General features: G+C 35.7%; 1 protein-coding gene across 22 annotated transcripts in view; it reads left to right on the top strand.

Moving 5' to 3' along the window:
- CELF2 (CUGBP Elav-like family member 2) overlaps positions 1-23,522 on the top strand; it is a 320,093-nt gene that overhangs the window by 9,764 nt on the left and 286,807 nt on the right. For 2 of the 22 annotated variants that reach the window (XM_072401807.1, XM_072401804.1), the window contains exon 1: positions 22,172-22,424. The exons of 17 other annotated variants lie outside the window; for them this stretch is intronic. In XM_072401807.1, the coding sequence (XP_072257908.1) occupies positions 22,351-22,424 (74 nt within the window). In that variant the 5' untranslated portion in view covers positions 22,172-22,350. Of the gene's footprint in view, positions 1-22,170; positions 22,425-23,522 lie in introns of those variants that run through there. 3 more of the 22 variants (XM_072401806.1, XM_072401803.1, XM_072401797.1) reach the window with 2 other exon arrangements.

The raw sequence follows: 23,522 nt of genomic DNA, 5'->3' as shown, positions 1-23,522 counted from the left end.
ACCTAACTCTGAAATGATGTTACATTAACAAACCATATTTACGCTTTACTTACTTAAAAAAATAATTGCTTTGCCCCTTTAAGTGAGAGAATACCCAATAAGTCCCACCTCCTACGACATACTTACACTTACCTTGACTTACTCTCCAATTGTACCATCCAACTCGTCACAATTACCCAGAGCTTTCAAGTATGGTGGATTAAATGCCATGATTGGATGACTTGGTTTAATATATATTTGAATTTAGGAGTCTTCAATGAATAACTAAATGATAGTGGACTTAGAGGCCTAATTTTCAAGTGCAGTAGCTAAAGGATAAAAATCAGAATCCAACATAACTTATCTAACTTCTACTAGTCTTTACCTAATAATTAAAACATTTTTTATTATTACGTGAACATTAAATGACAATGTATTATATATTATACCATGCTGCTCAACTTTACATATAAGAACATCATATTTCAATAGTATACCAGCACTTACAGCTTAAACTGTCTGTTATGCCTTTTTACCATTTCACTATTTTCACTTATGTTGCTTCTAGGGTGGCACTTTGTTCTTTATTTTTATACTTATAAGGAACACAGTAACAAGAGAAAATAACCTTTCTGAAAATTTAAAAGATGGTGCATTGAGTGTCACTGTCAAGTATAAACCAAATTGGAAAGTGTGATAAACTGTATTTATGCCAGGCCACTGTGTTCAATAACAAGATGATCTAGGTCTGTATCCTCCGTTAACCTGAGATGTGTACATTCTCTGTAATCTTTGCAACGCAACCCTATAACCTTACATAACTTTCTAAATGGATAGTTGTAATCCGTCTGACTCAATGTAACAGATCTTGATTTCTAAAGCTACTTAGCATACTTTCTACAATGCATTATACATAGATGGAAATATAATTGCACATATGTGGATTTGCAGTAAAAAAAAATAATGTAAAGCAAATTACTAAAAGGTTTTATACTTAAAATAAACAGATCTCTATTATTATTTTATTTTTATTTTTTTTACATTGACCTGGATGTGTCCCTAGTAACTTCATAATGTTAAACATTCAAGCACTGTTTTTATTATACTTTTTCCAGTAAAAAAAATATGCTTTCTCGCATGCTAGAGTATCTGTGGTTGACACTAACGTTTACATGAATGGATATATTATTTTCACTAATAAGTATTTTTTGTATTTTACGTTTTTTAATTAGATGTTATCCAATTGTATTTGTACCTTTTTTACACCTATTTACAAGAACTTGTTGAACCCATTGGGTTCTTTCATTTGTGTAAAACAGCTTTTGGAACTGGATCTTTGGTATTGATCTTTGGTATTGTGGCGAATTGTGGATAAGTTCCATAATAGGGACTAATACTAACATGGGGGATTGCTTTTCAGGGAGTCAGGGCTAAACTGTGAAAACTGGTGCAGATATTTGCATGATGGATTGGTTCAAAGTTCCCAGGGCACCCAGTAAGAATGGAATGGTTTGTAACAGTACCTGCTTTATTGGCTTGCTGGTAGATTTAAGGAAGACCAAAAACACTAAGCAAGTCAGAAAATGTACATTATTGTGGATAAAAGCTATTTAAATGTTGTGTAACACTCTGCAACCAATCACTCCACATTGTTCAATATGTTTGTGTTTAGTCTGTCTTGAAAAGTGAGTGGCTTTTTTCTCAATCATACCTACAGAATACAGAATATAGGTTACATGCATTATCATTATTGTACTTTGATGTGATGCATTGGATTCATTTGTGCTACATTTATTTTTACATTAAATCTACTGTCAAAAGAATTTAGGTATTATTTAATTACTTATATTTTAAAGTACATAAAAACATAAATGAACAAATTTCTACTTGCATCACAGTATGTAAAGTGCAATATACTGTACTGTAAACAAAAACAGAAATGCTTCTGTGTCACTACAAGTCTCAGCGTATATGGCGAAGCAAAGATAACGATAACAGTAAGTGCAAAGCCTATTGTCAGATCATTAGCCAGAAGGCTCCAAGTCACAAAAACCTTTTGAATGGATTTTAACTTTCTCCTGAGATGTAATTAACTTTTTCATTATCATAGTGTCTTTAACTAATCATTAAAAACAGATGTTATCTACCAAACTGGACCTTAGTGGAAAACAGTAATCTATACATGTTAACATGGTAAGAAAAGATTGTAATCCATTAAAAAATCAAAACAGCTCTACCTACCCCAAGCACAGTGTAATCAGCAGCTTAGCTTCTACATTCATTACACTGTTTACAAGTAAATTGACATTTCCATCACCTAACATGTTGTGTTGCATTGGCAGCTGATTTTCTAGTTGTAGAATTATTTATGGACTCGAGGATCTATTTATAGAGATTTTGCACTATGCAGTAAGACAGTACTGATGCCACAGAAAGATGTGACTGAGAGGACGATTGTCATGTGATAATTTTCAGGAAAGAAAGTAAAGAAAAAATGATGTATTCATTCAAAAATTAAACTTTTACATGTATCCTTAAATGCCTCAGTTTTATTTTTGTAGTTTGCAGCACAGTATGGTTCAGATGGGGAAGCCAGAGACAATAATACAAACTAATAACGTCTTACTCATATGCATTTTAAAAAGGATTCTGACTGATAGGAGAGGAGTGTATTGCTCATCCGTGTGTTTCTACCTTTATCTATCCAGTCACAGGATGAGGTGGCCAAGATGTGTTTCTAAAACTGTAGTTGAGAAAAGTGAACATGGCTGTGCAGTCTGAGAGAATGGCTTTGCAAATGACAGGTGGACTTCTACATCCAAACCCTACATCTACTAATTGTAGAGTGTGTTCTCCTACAAACCTTCTTGTTAATCACTGCAAAACTCTCCAAAATCTCTCTTCACTTTGCATCTGAATATACAATTACTAGTTTACTATGTCACCCATTGCGTCCCATTCTTTCTGATTATACAACCTACAAAACTGGGCCATGGAGTTCACATTGATTTAGGCACACATTAATAATGGTGTTCTTTAATGCAGGCCTTAATCCTTTTTGTAAGAATAGTGTACCTGTGGCTCAAAAGCCCCATGCTTAACCACTCCACATAGGTCAAGCCAGGTGCACAAGATGGAAAGAGGCTCTTCCACACCCCAGGCAGACACATAGTCTGGTAGAAAAGATCCGGTGGAATCTATATTATCCATTAAATGTAAAAGCTTTAATGTTTCAGACAATGAAATGTAAGCCCCATCTGGGACCTTCTCTTGTGATGCGATTTTGCTTGAAGGTAGCCCACAACTGTGTCTGTGTAACTGTTTAATAAAAGAGTCCTACTTAAGTTGACCTCTGACATTATCCCTTTATTCATTGTATTCTTGCAATGTATATACTGCTAAGCATTGTCATATTTTACAGCAGTAAAGTAAAGCTAGGCTCACCATTATTAAAAAAAAAAAAAATATATATATATATATATATTTATTTATTTATATACACTGTATATGCATATATGTATACAGTATAAAGAACACATCTAGAAACGTACTACTGGTGTATATAGATTTCAGTGGGAATAATACTTATTCTCTTGTTCAATCAAGTCCCCTCATAGTATTATTATTAATAATATTAATATTATTATTATTATTATTATTAATAATATTAGTGAACAGGATTTATATAGCGCCAACTCATTACACAGCGCTGATATAGTATAATATATATCTGTTAAGCATTAATAACTAAATTTAAAAACAATAAATAAACTTCAAGTACAGTATAATTAAAGAGCCAATTTTCCGAACCATTTAAATTTAAAAATATTTCAAACTTATTCTATAGCAATGTACCTTTCCCTTAAAAATATCCACTTGGTTTTATTCCAAGTGTATCTTCAAATCAGCAAGTTGGGTGTTGTCAGATTGTCATGAATATTAGATAGATAGAACTCTGTGTTTTACTTCTAAAGTCATTTTCATGATCATCACTCACATGATCCGTGAGACAAAATTTGTTCCACATGAAAAAAGCCTCAGTGAAGAAATTCATTTTTACACCGTGAAATACAGAACATTTTTCAAGCAGCCCTATACATCACAAATTATCATGTAAAAGGACTTTATGTTGAATTTACGTAGGTCTTAGAAGATCTTAAGGGAATGTTTAATGGGTGAATGGCCATAAAAGGTATTCCTGGTTTGAGAGAGAAGATGCATCTATTTAAACCTTTTGATATATCTCATAAAGTTTAAGGTTCTTATCTTCAAGTAAATCTGCGTTTTGCCTTAAAAATTGGTTCATTTTATTGTCGATCACTGAATCAGCTTAGTGACTTTCTATCCTATCCTCCAACATTGATTAGATAGTGTAGGTAGGTCTTCATATTAGACATATTTGGGAAATCCAATGAAAAGTGTACAGAACATGTAAAGTTAATGGTGATTTTAAGGCTGTTTCCAAATACAAATAAAGATAAATCTGCCATAGTTTTGAAAGGGATAGCACATACAAAAAGGCTATATGTTTCTAATCAGGAATTGTGGTTTAATTGTTTCCAATGCTTTAGTATTGCTATTTAAAAGCTTACAAATATAAATAAAAACAAGTTGCTAGTAAGTATAAAATGCATGTACGTAGGAGCTCATGCAGCTCAAGAGCAGGCTGCATCCAACTTCCTGGCAATTCCATTTACTCTAATCAGTCTAAATTCCTGTTGCTCAATAGAGTTTGAAGCTGGCCTGCTACATCCTTTTTCAATAACATTACATATAGACAGTGAGACTTTAGGTATGCATGGAAAGCTTTGACACTACCAGGGACTTTTAGAGCTTTATCCAATAATCCGAGTATTCAGGCGTAGCATAAGCTATATTTGATAAATTCTTTTCAGAACCATTATATATCAGTGATCAGACATCAGCTGGGAAGGCATGGTAAATACCAGCAAGAGAGGTGTCCTGTTGTTTTTTGGTACCATAACATTACTTTGACTGATACAGATAATTTACCAGCATTGGAAACACCATTTAGGAATACCAAGTAACACACTGATCTTTATTATTATATCATTCAGTGAGGCCACCACACCATTATTTCAATCTATCTATGCAGCACACTCTACTGTAATAAACAAAGTAAATGGCACTGTTATAGTGTCATGATTGGTTGTGCTGCTTCTTCATCATCTCAAGGAGGTACTATGAAAATTATATCATAGAAACAAGCTTTCTTTATGAAAATGCTAGTATTTCAGTTATTTTTATATAAAAATAGCTGGATATCATTCTAGCTATTTTCAATTCTAACAAGCTTTAATGAGAACCAGTCATTTTGCCAACACAAATATAATCATGCTCTATTCCTTCATGTATTATTTTTACAGTAGTTTAATGGTTTCTTCAAATTCATTAATAACCCATTCCAGTTTAACTGGTGTACACTCAGTTAATATTACAGCATGTTATGTGGTTTATTTTCTTTATAAGGTTTACTTGGTAATGGAGTTCTAGCTGCTAGGCAACGAAGAGTAAAAGTATTTTATGAACATGATATGTTCCTTCAGTTCTTTGTGAATCACTTCCTTTTGACAGGCAACATTGTAGAGCAACACATTATAATGATAGATGCCATGGTTTGAAACCCTGCATTGAGATGTATGCAGTTTAGTTAATAATATGCAATATATACAATATCCTAAACATTGGTGACCATCGCTTACAAGGACAGAAAAATATGACAATGCAAGTTTTACAGTTTTATGATCTCAAGTATTCACTAGATATGAATTCAAATGTGTGTTTCAGTGGTTTACACACAATGATAATTCTTTCAAATATTGGCAGAAAAAGTCCAAAGCCCTTCAAAACCATGGAACAAGCAACACAAGAGTATGTAAATAAAAAGAACACATACAAAATATGTCCAAAAAAATCAATGACACAAAGCCTAGTGTAGGACTGTAACCCACAAAAAAGGCAAAACTCAGAAAAGGGAACATACAAAACATAGTTTAGTACTAGAGTATAGAAAAAAATAAATATATAGGTATATGTATGGGTATGTATAACAGATCAATATTCCAATGTCTATGAACACCTTTAAATATGTTCAAAAATGATCTTTGTTGGATGGCTCTATTTAAAGGATACAGATGCAAATGTTTATCATGCAGTCTAAAGGATGTGGTCATTAAAAAGGCAGTAACTCCTATTTAGGACTAAAAGAGTAAACAAATGATTCCCATCTGTGAAAACCATTGGGTAAGTTAAGTGGCCTTTATTTAAAGAGGATGTAAACTCAAAACTGGCCAAACACAAAAAAAAATACAGCTACCTTCAATCCCACAGAGCAGTCGATCGATTTGGAGGTTACTTCCATCAGGTCCCGCGTCGTCCTGGGCTCCTTCTGCACATGCTTAATAAGCTCGGGTATGCGCAAAAGGAGCACCCAAGAGCCTCCCTGGATGCGTGACATAGGTATTCCGGGCGGCTCTGTTCTAGACAATCTTTTTTTTTAAAAAATCTCTTTCCAGTTTACTCTAAACATAGCAGTGATTTCAGAAAACATTACAGCCGATCCTTAGCCTCCTGGTTTTCTTTACATGTAGAACAAGGCCATTCAATGGCATTTGTTGAAATGCTTGAAAGTTCTGATTTCTGAAAGATACTTTGTACCTGTAGATATATATTCAAAAAGTCACACTAATAATTTGTTGGGTTGTCTATAGTTTTCTTTACAGCATATATTCCCCTTATCATCATTTTAATAGGCTTTTGCAATGCCACAATATTTATTTCCTCCCAGAGTTGCATTCATTTTTCACCTAAATCTTATATTGATGATGGGGCAGTAAGACTGCTACGTAAAGTCTTCTCCAGCACACCCCAAAGATTTTCAATAAAGTTAAGGTCTGGAATACGTGGTGACCAATCCATGCATAGAAATAAGTCTCATGCTCCTTGGACCACTCTTTTACAATTTGAGCCTAATGAATTCTGGCATTGCTATCTTAATATATGTTCATGCCACCACGGAGGAAAAAAATCTATTCATGGCTAAACCTGCCCATTAAATGTATCAACTGACCTCAATTTTTGGAAACACAACATTGTTGAACCTAGACCTAATCAAAGGAAGCAACTCAAGATCAATACACTGCCCCACAGACTTGGCGACTTTTTTGGCCAGGCAGCATATATGTGTATCTGTTCTTGTGTGTGTGTGAAGGCATGAATATTGAATGTATGCAAACATAAATGTTTATGTTTGATATATTCATATACGTAGATTCATATATTTGTATGTATGTATGTTTTTTGTTTTTTCCTGGGAAGTTGACATTGGGTTGTCTTCCCCAGGGCACCAATTTGCTAGAATTGTCCCTGTGCACATTCCTTCTTGCACCTTTTTTGGAAAAAGGGAACAACATCATTTGCATTGAACATTAGCATGTGTTTTGAAAAGCTAAGAAATCACATTCACTATGGGCCCCCAAGCCGCCAGTGAAATATATCTTTTTATGCTTGTTTATTTTCCTTTAGTAATCACACCAATTGTGTAACAATTTTAGTATAACAACTATTCCTGATGAGATATCAGTTAATATTAGGTGCTGACAACTTAATAGCCCCAAATGGTCATTTCAGAGATGGTCATTTTAACAAATCATTTTTTGTGCATAGAGTATAAGGCCAAAAGAATTACCACTAAATAGAAAAACATTATTAGATAAAAAATATTATCTTGTAAAGAGATGTTCTGCTTTGTAAACCATACAGCTTGTATTATGCATCCGTTCTACATAATATGAAGCTAAGGTGTCTTAGATGTATTATAATGCCATGGGCAACATATAACACAGCTACGCTAAAACTGATTGGTGTTTGAGGCAAAAAATCCAAAACAGTCACATGAACTCTCAGTGCACTGCCTTACAGGCATCTGGTGAAATAAGCTCTTTCTGACACACTTCTCTGAAGTGAAACCACTTGCTCTTCAGTTAAGTCATTAATAAATGATTATCAAAATAGCATCTCTAAGGAAAGGAAGACATGATTCAAGGAATAGTCTGTTTTCCCCTTATAAGAAGAAGAAAAACAGTCAATGGAAGCCCTGCAAAAATGCAAGAAAATCAGAATTCATGAAAATATGTTTATTTCCAAGCAGGGTTATTATCTATATTAATATTCATCTCCGAGCATTAAGATCTGCTTCTGAATTACCACGGCAGCTGAAACAAACATTCACTGGAACAGAGGACTGAAGCTTTGCGGAATTTCTGATTTCTAACACATTGTTAAATGTAAAAGGACCTATTCATGTCTAGATCTACTCTTCAGAATAATATTTCTAAAGAATATATTTCTGCTGTATTGGAAAGTCAAGGAGATTTTTTTTAACTTTTTTTTATCCGCTGGCATTAGAGTTTTAACAGTATGAGGCAGTGAATATGAGATATAACATTTTTTTTTCACTTTTTTTTCACTTTTTTTATAACTCTTACTATCATTGATACCAGGTATTATATACAAGCTTTTACCCATATGGAATAGATAAAATGGCAATCATATACAATTTATTAAAGATGTGGGGTTTAACTATATACACTGATATTATAGTATGGGTTACATGTTTCAATCCCTCAAATAAAATCCAAGCTAAGTATAATGAAGCTACTACATAACAGAAGGTCCACTGGTCCTTTCCATTTATGCTAAGCATGGAAACCACACAATTGTATTTGAAAAAGTTTAAATTCGTGGTGACCAGATTATAGTTTTATAGCAGTTGTGTGGACACACTTCTGTTCCCCCACTTAATTTGATACTGGAAATTTCAGCAGTCTACTAGCTTTTGTTTTGTGGGTGCTATAATGTCTGAAAGAACAACAAAATGTTTTTTTAAATCATAGGTGAACCTATGTTAAAGTGCACCTTTGCTCAGACTATGGATCCTAAACTACAAATTCTTACCAAGCAGTATCGTAAGTTTAATTGTGATGTTATTCCATCTCGAGTATCTTTAAAAATCACAATAAAGGACCCATTTATACCTGTAGTGGAAAACTAAGGGGTTGGCTGCTCTTGAGAGAATATCAAACTCGGAGCGGCAAACCACAGAAGTTTGCAATGCACCTGGGAGTGCCAAACCTCACCGCAGATTAATACACGCATGAGCTTGCAGCCACGATGTGGTTACTCCAAAGGTAACCGCGCAACCAAAAGCAACTTGTAGCTTTCTGGAACTGTGCCATGATCTGTTGCAGCCACGTGCAGCCGCATTCAAAAAATGGTTTCCACAACTTACTTGAGTATTTCAATATTGAGAATATTTCAATATTCAGAATATGTCAATATTTATGGTTCATGATCACAGCACAGGTTTACTTTAACTTTGAAAAGACTAAGCAAAAGATTTTTTAAAAAATTAATTTTTGATGGCACATGATTTGGTTTTTGTTTCAATCAGTTTTATTAGTTTTTTTTTATTATAGTGAACAAAGAAGCAGCATAGATACATATATTGTACACATGATGTGCATATAAAAAGTAAAGGAGGATAGGATAATCTTGGAAGACATACTGCATGAACCACATAACAGGTGTAACAAACTAAAAACAATTGATGGGCCTCACATCAAGCCTATAATGAGGTATGTGTTTGGTGCAATAATGGATATACGTTAATGCCCTTCACTATGTCCTCTTTGCCATCTATGTCGATTACGTAATAGGAAATAAACTGTTGCCTCGTCATATAAGTACACAGTTACATATTAGGTGAGGTTGAAAAAAGACATAAGTCCATCAAGTTCAACCTCCAGGGAAATAAACATATCTAAGATATAAAACCCTATAAGACATAGTTGGTCCAGAGAAAGGCAAAAAAAACCCTGGTACAATTTGCTTCAACAGGGGAAAAAAATCCTAGTTATATTCTGTGCTTCTATAAAAACATCCAGCTTTTTCCTAAAGCAAGCTATAGTAGTTACTGAAACTACTTCCTGAGGGAGCCGATTCCACATTTTCACAGCCCAAAACTGGACTGCATATTCCAGATGTGGTCTGACCAATGCTTTGTACAGGGGCAGGATTATGTCTCCATCTCTGCAGTTTATTCCTCTTTTAATACAAGAAAGTACTTTACTAGCTTTAGATATTGCATCTTGGCATTGCATGCTGTTATTAGGTCTAAGATCTACCAGAACCCCCAGATCATTTTCCATATCTGACTCCCCCAAATGTATTCCCCCCTAGACAGTATGAAGCATGCATGTTGTTAGCTGCCAAGTGTATAATTTTACATTTATCTATATTAAATGTCATTTGCCACTTGGCTGCCCAATCAAACAGTACATCCAGGTCTGCTTGTAGATTATAGACATCCTGTATGGATTTTATTCCCTTACATAGTTCTACATAGTCATCTGCAAACACAGAAATGGTACTTTTAATCCCAAACTCTATATCATTTATAAAGATGTTAAACAGTAAAGGTCCCAACACTGAACCCTGGGGTACACCATTAATAACCTTAGACCATTCAGAGTATGAATCATTAATTACAACTCTCTGGATGTGATCTTTAATTCAGTTCTCTATCTATTTACAGATTGACTTTTCTAAACCTATTGACCCTAACTTGCATATTAACCGTCTGTGGGGTACAGTGTCAAATGCTTTAGCAAAGTCCAAGTACACTATATCAACTGCTACTCCAGTGTCTACCTACATACATATATATTTATTTATTTGTGTATGTACTATTATAAATGTGGTATATATATATATATATATATATATATATATATATATATAAACCACACTTGAACTTAATAGAATATTTGAATATTTTAACTACCAAATTCAATTTAGCAGTTTCCTTTGTGTGATTTGAAAATGTGAATCAAATGTTCCATTTTAAAATAGCAATTTGATTCCATGAAACATATCCCATTGTGTTTGACCCTAGTCATACCATCTTCTTCAAATGTTAATAGCAAAGGTGCAGTGAAAATGTGACACACTAGTTGTTAAATAAAACAGTAACCTATGCACTTGCAGTGCTTTCTATATGACCTACTTACATGTTACTTCACCCTCCCTGTGGTATGATTAAAAGCTGCTTTGAATCCACCATTCCCTCAAGGGATTTGAGGCTAGAATTTAACAAACTGCTGAGAAGGCTTAAGTCAGTAAGAGCCTGGGCTTCCCTGCAGCTTCTTCTAGCTAATTCACATGTAATTAAAAATAAAATACATTTTTCAAAGAAAATAGTGTTTTAATGTAGCATTTTAAACGTACATATCTATTTCAAAAAAGCAATCATTGCAAGTGTTGGTGATGAAAATAATGTATCTTTTCTTTTGCTTGAGATGGCCCTCTGTCCACTGACATGGCTGATAAATTATTTTTTTTCCCCATATAGCAAAGTATTTTTTCCTTCCTATTACCAGTGGACCCCTGTTCTTACAAAACAATTAGGAATCAAAAAATTATTTCTTTCTACAGCTATATTTATTATTGTGTCCCAAAGCAGGTCAATGTGCAGGCAATATTGGGCCAATGCTGTAAATAACCTTAGTAATAAAATATAAAGATCAGTATTGCTAAAGGAGAAAATGAAACATCTATAGGAAATTATTTTTGGGATTCCCATTATTTGCACTGTCTGTGAACATGTAGCCATACCATACCATCAACAATTATTACAACCTCCATACCCCAAGGAAAAGCCTCTTGACAGATATATGTTATTGGCTGTACACTCAGCCTATATTACAGATGTAGCTAACGTTATTGCAATTATTTTCTCTGCATTGTGTCATATGATGTAAAGACCTGCAACTACTGAAATTTAGGAAAAACATGCAAGCTGCTGCAATACCCTTACTACAAAAATAATAAATATATTTATTTATAATATATATATATATATATATATATATTATATGTCAGATATCTTTATCTTTAGCCACGATGAATAATGATCACAAGATCCTAATAAAATCTATACTCTAGATTATATTTTTCATCTTTGGAGCACATTGCACTGGGCCACTTGGTAAAATGATGAAATAATAAAAGCAAATTTTACATTTTTCATGAAAAAGTCTGAAATTATACTTATCTTTAGCACCACTCTTGTGGTGGCCCTGGCCAGTGCTGTACAGCTTTAGTAAGGCAATCATTTTGGCTGTATCTATTCTAACACATGTGCAGCATATACACCATTCATCGCTATCCCAGGACCTAAGGATTTAGGATATGAAGCAGCCTCAACGATTCCCTTGTGGGAATCTTCCACAAATCCATGTGTATTATTGGCAGTAACTGATTCCAACCAGGAAATGTTAAGGGAAATTTGAGATTCCTTGTTTTAAAATAAAGCCTCAAATGTTCCTAAATCATTTCCATGCCTTTGTTATAATTTAGGAATCTGCTATCTTTGTCATTTTTTTGTCATTTTTTTTTTTTGGTTATCTTTGTCTGGCAATGGTGCATTCCCGGAGCTGATTTGGAAAGTTGTTGGCCTTTCTCACAATGGTGATATCAGCTCATTGCTAGATCCACCATTACACTGAAGTTGCTAATAACATCATGGTATAGGGCTATCATTACAGTCAGGTCACTTTCCCGGTAGGAAGAACAGGATGTGAGGGATAAGTGGTCAAGTGATAAATAATATAATAAAATAAAGGTGTAATGGGTGATTTTAATGAGAGGTGCTGATTTGATGATTCTTATGAATATGCTTTTTGTTGGAGCTTTTTCTAATACTTTAAGTTGTCCTAAAAGCTTAGTGGTAGCATCGCTATACAGTACAGAACAAGTACCATGGTTTCTAATTTTCAACATGCTGAAACAAAAATTGAATCCATGATGGGGGCATTGGTAGTAAAACAAGAAAATTGTCCATAATGTTAAATTATTTGGAAAATGAAAAATCATCAGTTTCCTATGTGTAGTTAGCACCTTGATTCATAACAAAAACCAGGGAGTGTCTAGCGTCTGTAGTGTGTTTGCCTGAGTTACAGATGCTTAAATGTGCATTATGTTTAGACATGCAGTGGCTAGATTTGAACCCTGAAGGCAAATGTTTTTCATTGTATAAACTACAGGAATGTCCGATGAATATAAATTTAAGGGGATTTTTGCTTTTGAAAAAACTCTTTAAATCTATGTTAAATGCCTTTAGCTGAATGTGTATTCTTCTGAAGTTTTATAGAAAACTGTTATTGTTTGGTAATATTTAGGTATTCTGGGTATCAGGTCAGACTGAATACTTTTTCTGTTTTTCAATTTTTTATTATTTTTACAACATTCATTTATGACAGAAGAAAAAATCTAGATACTGCAGATTCAGTAATTACTAATGATAATCCAGTAGAGCACAGTTGGTAATAAATAAGCAGTGATAGTGATATGTACTCACTTGCTTTACAAGTCTGTGGTACTTATAGAATATACTTTAACCTCCCTGGCGGTATGAATATTAACTATTTTAAATGTAAAAGCAGTACATTTAAAAATACTTATTATATTAAATTTCCCGCCTGGTCCTGCCTCCCAGCCAACGCTCACACGCCGGGGCCGCATATGTCGGTCGAGCATCGCCAGGTTACACAGATGCCCGGCCAGCATCCCCAGGGGAAGAAGAGACTGGGCATCACTGCAGGACTTCGGGGGCACCACTTACCAAGTAAGCTTTTTAAACTCCCTGGCAAATCCACCCGAGTGTAGCTCGGGGTTACTGCTTTTGGTACTGAAAATTAAACCCAAGCCACACTCAGGATTACTGCCAGGGAGGTTATAGTCTTCTCCAGTACATTCTGAATATTCTCATAAGGTCCGGTGGCCAATCCATGTGTAAAAATGGTGTCTCATTCTCACTGGTCCACATTTTAACAATTTGAGCTTAATAAACCCTGGCATTGTAATCTTGGAATATGCCCATTCCATCAAGGAAGAAAAACTCAATTCATTCAAAAACATAATCATTCAGTATAATCATGTGTCAGTTGACCTCATTCTTGGGTATATAATGTTGTTGATCCTAGACCTGACCAACTGAAGCAACCCCAGATCCTAACATTGCCCCCCCAGGCTTGGAGACCATTTTGGACAGGCAGTGTATTTATTACCATCTTTGGAAACAGTATACTGCACACAAAAGCAGGATAAAGCTGTACAACTTCCCATATATTTTTGAGCTCTTGTATGTAATACATATTGCATCATTTAAGCTCTCAATTTGCCAGCTGGACGAAATAGATAGAGATAAGTGTCCCGTGTTATGTTATATGCCAGAAGGTATACAATGTACATCTGAGCATCACAATTTCTGTAAGCTTCTATATTCATACTCATACCCCCAAAAAATTATCAAGCCAAAAATTACTGCCCCACACATGTTTTTTAAACGGTTTTTATTCTAGGACATGCAGTACTGCATGGAAGATCTGGATTCATAAAAGTAGTTTTTCTCCATTCTAGTCTGCTTCAAGTGTATGTATGCATATAAAAAAAAAATAAAATAAAAAGATCAACATGTTATATGAGTTTATGCAATAAAAGTTGGAATTCACTCCAGCCAGTCTTAGTCTGGAAATACCATATTTTCTAATGAAGCAGGAAAATATTAGACTCGTTAAACCAGCTTAAGCTGCCATATATCTTGTGAACCCTGCAGTTGAGAGATATGAACACGTAAATGAACTAGTTGAAGTGAAGGAAGAACATGAGTCCATTGATTATCCTATTTGGAATGTTGTCAACGTTTTACCCTTTTCCATTGCAGCTGACTTTCCCAATTTCTGTAATTTGTGCAAAGGATGAATTCGTCGATTTTTTTTTTCCTTTACACATATGCATAAACAATACAGTGATTGATAAAAGCATTTTCATTCAACAAATAAGGCAAAAAATGCCTTTCATTATTCTGGTGCCTAGAGTTGCAATGAAATTTTTAGGACTAGGAACTAGTGGGAAAAACACCATTAAATGCTAGTTGTTAGTTTTACAAACAGAATCCTTTGTTGTGTGAATCTAAAGTGTGAAAAGAACAAACACCCCAAATGTCACTTTGTTTATTTCTATATAAACCCAAAATCCTTTCATCATGTTTTGTGACCTTAAATGACTTTGACAGTTCCTCAATAAAAATGCCTGAACCCTGCATGTATATTTGGCAGAATCTATTTGAAACACTAATTGGAGACAGTTCTAAAATGTAAGCATGGTAAAAAGCAACCTAGTTCTGTATTTTACCATACATATGCATTTTTACTAATTATTAACCTCACAGAATTTAAAAATAAGAAAGAATAGATTGTAAAAATAAAAAGAGGAAAACATACTAAATAGGAAAAATGCCCAAAATGAGAGAAAAATGCAGTGTCCGTTTTCTAGTGCAGACTGAAAGATGAAAATATCATGGTTTCTAAACTTATTATTTACTATTTATAGGAAACAGTTAGAAAAGCTGCAGAGGGAAATTGTGAAAGAGAACCTGTCTTTTTGCCTCTTCAGGACAGATTGACAGCAGGTAGAGGTTGGGGGTTTATTCATATAAGAAAGCCTGAGACTCAAGGACACTGTTGATCCGTTGGAATGCTTGGTCCTATTCTTTCTGTATGTAGAGGAATATGTGATCCCCTTCCAGAATGCAGTGCTATGACCGCACCAACCAACTAAAAATGTTTTTGCTATATGGAGTGCAGGAAGGTCGCTCTCTTTGTTTAGTATTTTTTTCTTCCGATTCTTTAAAGGGAAATGGAAATTCTGGAACTACAAATACATAGGCAAGTAGGTAGAAAGTATGCCATTGCACAAGCGCCCTGTACTGTGCCCCCATGGGAGCCCCATGTCAGTTTGGTGGAGGGAACCTAAGTCAGTTCTGCACAGGGGCCCACTGTGTAGCCGTGTCATTATTCAAGATTAGGACTACTCAGCATTCCCCAGAATCTCAGAATGAGTGTGATATCCCCTCCAGGAGTACTGAGACCAGGGGATAGTTAAGTCAGGTTTAAGAAAGCAAGTTATAAATATGCAGAATATTATATCATATTGTGCCTTCTATGGCCAACTTTAGACTGATTGTGTTGAACTTACTTTCTCTGTATAAGATGTTGTGCAAGATACTACAGGAGGAAATGTTAGAATAAACCCAGATATCCACTGAATAGAAAACAAATAGTAATTTTCATGTTTTATAGCTACCATATATAATAATTACCATACCTGTCATAAGTCATTGACCCACAACATGCATGTACATATCTGATCTCCTAACACTTCTTTGAGTGCCTGCATGTTTCCAGTCACTATGATGGTAATTATTTAAAAAGGCCCGAAGCTTTCACCTGTAAAAACATGTCAACCATTTCCACATTTCTATACTGACAGGTTCCCTTTAAAGCACAGAGGCGCACATAACACATTATTCCGGCTGTCTGGTTTAGGAGATTAGCTAATTTGCATATTAGCAGAATTCATCAGCTTCACAAACTGAGACAGAATTGCTAAGAGGTTATATTTAAAGATCTAAGCAGCTCTGCCATTAAAATTGATATACAACCTTTTTTTGGATGTAAGTGTTCCTCTAGTAATAGTCTAGTAAGTCACACATTATTATTAAGTTATTTTTATAAAATGAAAAAATAAATGTTTTTAAATTGTAATAATGATCACTAATAAATGTACTTATGGGTGTTTTTGATGCAGAAAGTAAAACTATTCTGCCTTAAAGAGCTGTTTTGTGACAGTTGCGACAGATCAGATGTTAAATACAGAAGGGAAAGGATCCATTTACTCCCCAGCCTCACCTGTTGTGGTTGCATTCTTTGAAAGGCCTTCAGTGAAATGATTAACTCATGCTATGCTTCAAGGATAAAGATTTGTTTTCCAGCAGGCCACTGGGGCTTTTAAAAGAACAAACAGAAATTTGTGACTGTACAACTTTATGTTGAATTGGATATTTGTCTAAATCACCAAATAAAAAGTTTGTGGGGACATAATGTTCTCCTTATTGTATTATATGCCTGCACACAGTACCCTCTCATATCAGCCGCCTGAAAACCAAGCCTTCCCTTTTCAGTCTCAGTACTTTTCTATGTACCCAATGACATTTAGCTAAGTTCTGGCTCTATTCAGCACCACACCAGTGTTAAATTTACAATTACAATCTCCAGTAGTGCCCTATTGTAACAGTGTACTCATGCTAATTAAATTGTATTGAACTTGATAAACTAATTCACTTTAAAGGGATAAGAAAGTCTAGTACATTCAAGTAAAACACTTTCAGGATGTCTGACATCCAGTCTCTTCTTGTAGCTGGAAAAAGACCTGCCAAGGAGGGAAGATGTAAACTGCAAATGCAAATTCTTCTTCTGCAATGCTCATTTCCTGGCTGTGCCTGGCTTCAATACTTCTAATTTGCAGACCCTGATGAAGCTAATTAGGTAAACTGGCATTTCTCCGACTGGGAACACATTTCCCATAGCTGAATGACCAATTGAACACAAATTCCACTGGTGTTGCTCACTTGCTGGCTTCACAAATTTTACAAAGAAAGTATAAGTAAATTGACAAGTGGATAGTCTGGCCAGCAAGGATCAATGGCATTGGAGTAAATGAGGGCTTCCTTATTATTTCTGCAAGCTTTTCTAGCATCTGAATTCCTTGCATCCTTTTCATCAGAAAATATCTATTGGTACCACCAATTCTGAGTACACCATATTTCATAATGTATAAATGATATAGAGCTGAACACTGAGACGAGTCCATGAACGCTCCAGACTGTCTTCTTGTGGTCATTTCTACAACATATCATTGTCGCCCAACAACCATAGCACACCCCTTCATACCAGTCTAACTTCAAAAACCAAATTCATGGGCAGAGCTTGATTTTAGTTTGCCGGTGAAGAAAATTCCTTGGAAACCTTCACCAGAACGAAGAGAAAGCTCCAAAGCTAATGTGTCCATATAACAGGGTTAAGTAAATTGGATGCCAAGAATGAAAAAAATTATTCAAATACTATGATTTCAGTTACCAAGATTAGGGAACACACACACAAAGGTCAGAGACTCAAGGCTAAGAGTGGTAAGCATCCAGACCCAGCAGGGAGGCAGGTCAGAATTACGTGATGACCTTTAAATGTACAATCTCTATGTTATATTATTCATGTAAAGACACCCATAAATAATTTTGCAGGGACAAGCAATAGAGATGCAGGAGCCCAGGAAAAAGACAATGTCCTTAACTTAAAAAAGGACCTTTTGGTTATTAAACTAAAATATAAAGAGAAAATCAATAAGAGTGTTTTCATGTTTGTATGTCATAAGATTTTTTAAATATTAGACATTTTGTAATATTAGTCTAAAGAAATGAACAATGCACAATTTTGGATGGTTCTCATTGTTCCATGCTTTGAAGCAGACCAATTTCTTAGCATTAGCTGGAAGACTAGTCAATATATATACAGACGTATAGAATTAACATTGGGTCTTCCATAATGAGAATTTTGTACATACTCTATAGGAGGGAGATTTTGACAGTTTGCAGACTAGTCTGATTTATTTAACCCATGTCAAGCACATTTGATGGATCCACAGAACTCACTTATCTCTACAGCTTTGTAAGTGTACATAAGTGAAGGGTCTGATATTTTGCTCTTTCAGGATTTATTTACATGAATACGTAGGGCCTATTTTCTTGGGAAACATACAGCTTCTTTCAAGTGCTCAGGATTAACATCTTCTCTAGTGGATTAAAACAACTTCAAAGCATGCAGGAACAGAATTTAAAAAAGGATGGGGTTATTAGGTATATCTGTACTATATAACATCCAAAGGATGTAACCATGGTATAAAACATGTTTATTTACAGATATGACCTTTCTGAAATAGTTTCTAAGTTTCAAATGTTGTATTATTGAATATGTTACACATGTCTGTGTGAACAAAAATTCTAACTATTTGCCAAACTTTGATTTTGACTGTCACAGCTATAGTACATAAAACAATGCAAACTATAATTTTGGTGCTATTTGTAGTCCTAAAAATAGAAGTTGGCAATTCTTTTTCTTGGCACACGTTAATTAGGCTTCAGTCTGCATGTTAATAAAAGCGTGTACATGGATGAAAGCTTATGTGGTATATATTTTGTGTGTTAAGTGGATACACAAGATCACTGGATGCTTGCATGCATCTGGCATTCCTGTCAAAAGTATGTTAAGCTGTGCTGAGGTTTTCCTGGGTGGGAGCTGTCTGTGGGAGTCATTACCAGGGTGGAGGGGTTCTGTGTCATTTCAGTACAACATTACAGACCCTAAATGTTTAGATGTAGAGCATTACAAAACATGTGAATACATGGAGGAACACACGTGTACATTGAGCCATTGGACTTAGGGCCAATAAATACCTACGTGTCTGTCACCCATTTGGACGGACTGTATCTTCTTTAAAAGATTATCTGTCCTCTTGTTGTCATCCTTTTTAATGTAATGTAGAGGCCTTAAAATAAAATATATTTTAAATGATTGAATTTGGTATTTTTAAATCCAGTATAAAGGAAAAGTACTAGTGAAAAAAAGAACTACATTATTTTATTGTGTTTAAAAACTTTCATTGACTTTTGTAAAACGGCTGTGCCAAAAGTGTGTCCTTTACCGGTTTCTAAAAGGGGTCACCCTCTGCCATTTAAAAAAAGTTGGAAGTTATGTTTGGAACACTGACTGCATGAGAGGACTAAGGACAAAGAAGAAGCCATTGGCAAGCTTATGAACCTAAAAAATAACAAGCTTTTTAATGTTAAATAACATATTTCAGGCATTCTGATATTGTGCTTGTACGAAGCTAATAAATACTTGGTCATTTTGCCAATACCCCCCCTCTAAACAGAGCTTTCTGTATTGGCTGACAATGCTATTCATGGACTGCAAATCCTTTGGTAGTGTTGTCGGCATGCACCTTTCCCAAACTGGGGATAGTCATGGTGGCACTGTGCCATGGCACTGCATGTCTGCAGTCCCATTATCAGCCTGTGACATCACAGATTCATGCCATACTGCCCTGCCTAGAATGATTGACAGCAGCACCTGTTGCAGCTTTGACTATGACCACTTGTAGCCACGTGATCTCTTTTTACAAGAAGCATGACATTTCCTATGTTATATGAGTCTACTGATATAATTTACTGTTTTATTATTCTTTAATAATGTTATTAAGCACAAAGTACTACCAATTGGCACCATATTTCCACTATCGCAAATAGGATTTACTTATATCTATGTTAATGTATGTTATATAAATATACATATGTGCATATTCATCTCTATAAAACTTTTATTTATCGATTCTTTCATTATTTCTATGTCTCCTGTGTTTCTTTACATTATGCCATGCTGAGAATATTAAAGTTGTGTGTTAAAGATAATAACTTCCTATATATAAACTATTGTGCAGACATATTGTGTTACTTTTTTTAGCCTTTGCGAACACTATATACAGCGCTACAGAAAATGATGTAATAATTAATGAATAATAATAGTGATTTATAATAAACAATGCTTTCTTTGTATCAATGCTAAGGTATACTTTACTTATGTGGTGGCAGACACTACACACAGCGCTACAGATAGGGTTGGCTTAATTACTAATAGCGAAATTAATAATCAATACCATCTATGTAGAAATGTACAGGTACTTTCTTGTTACAAGGCTTATTTATAGCCTTTGCAAACACTACATACAGCGCTCCCGATAATGATGGTGTAACAAAAAAAATAATAATCAATAGGTTATAGGTAAAAATGTTTTGTTACAACACTTATTTATAGCCTTTGCAAACACTGTGCTACATAAAATATTGGTGTAATTAATAAATAATAATATTGATAATAATACCAATAATGTAGAAATGTACAGTTACATGTATGTTACAGTCTTTGAGAACACTTAATACCGTGCTACAAAAAATGTTGGCGTAATTAATAATAACAATGATCATCATTTACTTGATAATGTGGTCTTTAAATGAACACAAATAGGTAATTTACACCTATATACCCCTGTACTGAATATACAGATTGGGCAGGCAGCATGTAAAGGGTTAGCCGAACTGGACCCCTGCATATTTTGCCTATCTTTTGCTTTTTGAATTAAGACATGTGCTATCCTTTATTAGTATATATATATATATATATATATATATATATATATAAATATAAATATAATATAATGTGTTCTTTTGGTTTCATTTAGGGGATGTAACAGTATGTAGGTATTACCTGCTGTCTCTGTAACCCATCCGCACTCAGATGTATTGCACTAGGGTGAAGTAGGCGAGGGTTAAATGAAGCTGTAACAGTGGTTAGGCAGTCAGAAGACAGGGGGTAAATGAAGTTGCAGCAGATAAGAAGCAAGCAGGTTGTGGTTAAATAATTCTGCAGCAGATGAGAGGCAGACATGGGTTAAATGAAACTGCATCAGTAGTGAAGCAGGCAAGCAGGGGTTAAATGAAGCTGCAGCAGTGGTGAGGTAGGCAGGTAGGGGTTAAGTGAAGCTCCAGAAGTGGTAAGGCAGGCGGGCAGGGTTTAGGTGAAGCTGCATCAGTGGTAATGCAGGCAAGGGTTAAATTAAGCTGCAGCAGTAGTAAAGCAGACAGGTAGGGGTTAAGTGAAGCTGCAGCAGTAGTAAGGCAGGCAGGGGTTAAATGAAGCTGTAGCAGTGGTGAGGCAGTCAGGCAGGGGTTAAATGAAACTGCAGTAGTAGTAAGGCAGGTAGGGGATAAATGAAGCAGCAGCAGTGCTAAGGCAGCCAGGTAGGGGTTAAATGAAGCTGCAGCAGTAGTAAGGCAGGCACGGGTTATATGAAGCTGCAGTAGTGGTAAGGCAGGCAGGTAGGGGTTAAATGAGGCAGCAGCAGTGGTAAGGCAGGCAGGTAGGGGTTAAATGAGGCAGGCAGGTAGGGGTTAAAGAGGCAGCAGCAGTGGTGAGGCAGGCAAGAAGGGGTAAAATGAAGCTGCAGCAGTAGTAAGGCAGGCAGGGGTTAAATGAAGCTGCAGCAGTGCTAAGGCAGGCAGGCTGGCAGGCAGGGGTTAAATGAAGCTGCAGTAGGCAGGGAGCTCCGCCCCTCCTTTCAGCACCTGGTCCTCTATAGACAGTTGCCTCAGCAGTAGATTTCAGAAGGGATTGGAGGAAAACAAGAGGGGGAGAGGATGTGACAAGTGCCGGCTCTGGCTGCTGCCTTGGGGAGGCCTCCCGCACCTGTCCCTGCCTGTCTCTTGGCCAGCACTGTTGTTGAATCAGACAAGCAGAGAAACATTCTTATTTGCCAGAGCAGAGCGGCGTGCAGAACAACAAGAACATGACTTCTTCATTCAAGCTGGATTTTCTTCCCGATATGATGGTCGATAGCCGATTGCTAGTTACTGAGAGAATGTAAGTAGAGCCGTGTGACACATGTGCTGCATGCCTGCCACATTGTGCTGTGCCATCCCTCATCCTGGACAGAGTTATGGGAGTGCTGTGCTCACACAACTCATGCATTGTGCAATCACTTTCCATTCCTTAATTGCTCATCTGATAATCAGCTGGATTTCTATTTATTGTTATAATGATCCACTTTCTTCCTCCATGTTGTTGGAAATGACATCAATCTAAATGTTTCACCATTGCCTTGAATCACATTTTTTGTTGTATTGTGCTCCAGTCCTGCTAGAGATGATGCTTGTGGACGCTGCTTTAATCCAATCAGATACTCTGGGATTTTTCCACTTTACCATTGGCTACGGAGATAAGGATTAGGACAAACCTGACGCCCAAGTCACGTTAGAGGTGAAAATATCTGTTAGTTCCCCACTGTTCTTCCTCCACTGGACACATAACCGCCGCTAGAGCGTCACCAAACGCTACGTTTAGGAGCGTTTTTATATCTGGGGATTTACGTCGGAGTGCCACAGCCTTTTTTTTTTTATTGTAACCAGAAAACATCTCTGGGACCCAATATTTAGGGGGCATTCTTTAACTTGTTTACCAGCATTGTTTCTGAAGTTACTGCATTAAGTAATATTATTTCCCTGCCAAGGGGAATAATTGCAACCATTTGCGCACATCTGTTAACTTTTGTAAAGTCTTTAGAGATGGGCTTGTGGGTTCTGGTGTTGTTACCATAATCCTAAAGCGAGCGAAGGGTTAAAAGTAAGCATATTTTGTAATACATGACAGCCAATGATTCATCTTTATGAGTTTTTTTTTTTATTTGTAAAGGGGGCCATTCCGGGTTCTCTGATCAAATTTACTGGCAGCAAACTTTCCCCACCGGTGCTTCTAAGCACAATAAGAAGAGGAGCCTTTTAGTGGAGAGACTCAATACTGCTCCATTGTCTAAGCTGTTGAGCCATAGGGGGTGGGGAAGCCTAAGTCTTTTATGTCCTAGCCAACTTGATTCATACAATTCTTCAACAGTAATACAGGACTGTATAATCACATGAGCTCATGAGATAGCAGCGACAAGGTCTATTGTAGTTCTTTCTTAAA

Source organism: Pyxicephalus adspersus, chromosome 2, assembly GCF_032062135.1.
Source record: "Pyxicephalus adspersus chromosome 2, UCB_Pads_2.0, whole genome shotgun sequence".
Taxonomy (NCBI): domain Eukaryota; kingdom Metazoa; phylum Chordata; class Amphibia; order Anura; family Pyxicephalidae; genus Pyxicephalus; species Pyxicephalus adspersus.
This window is presented reverse-complemented; position numbering and strand designations above follow the sequence as displayed.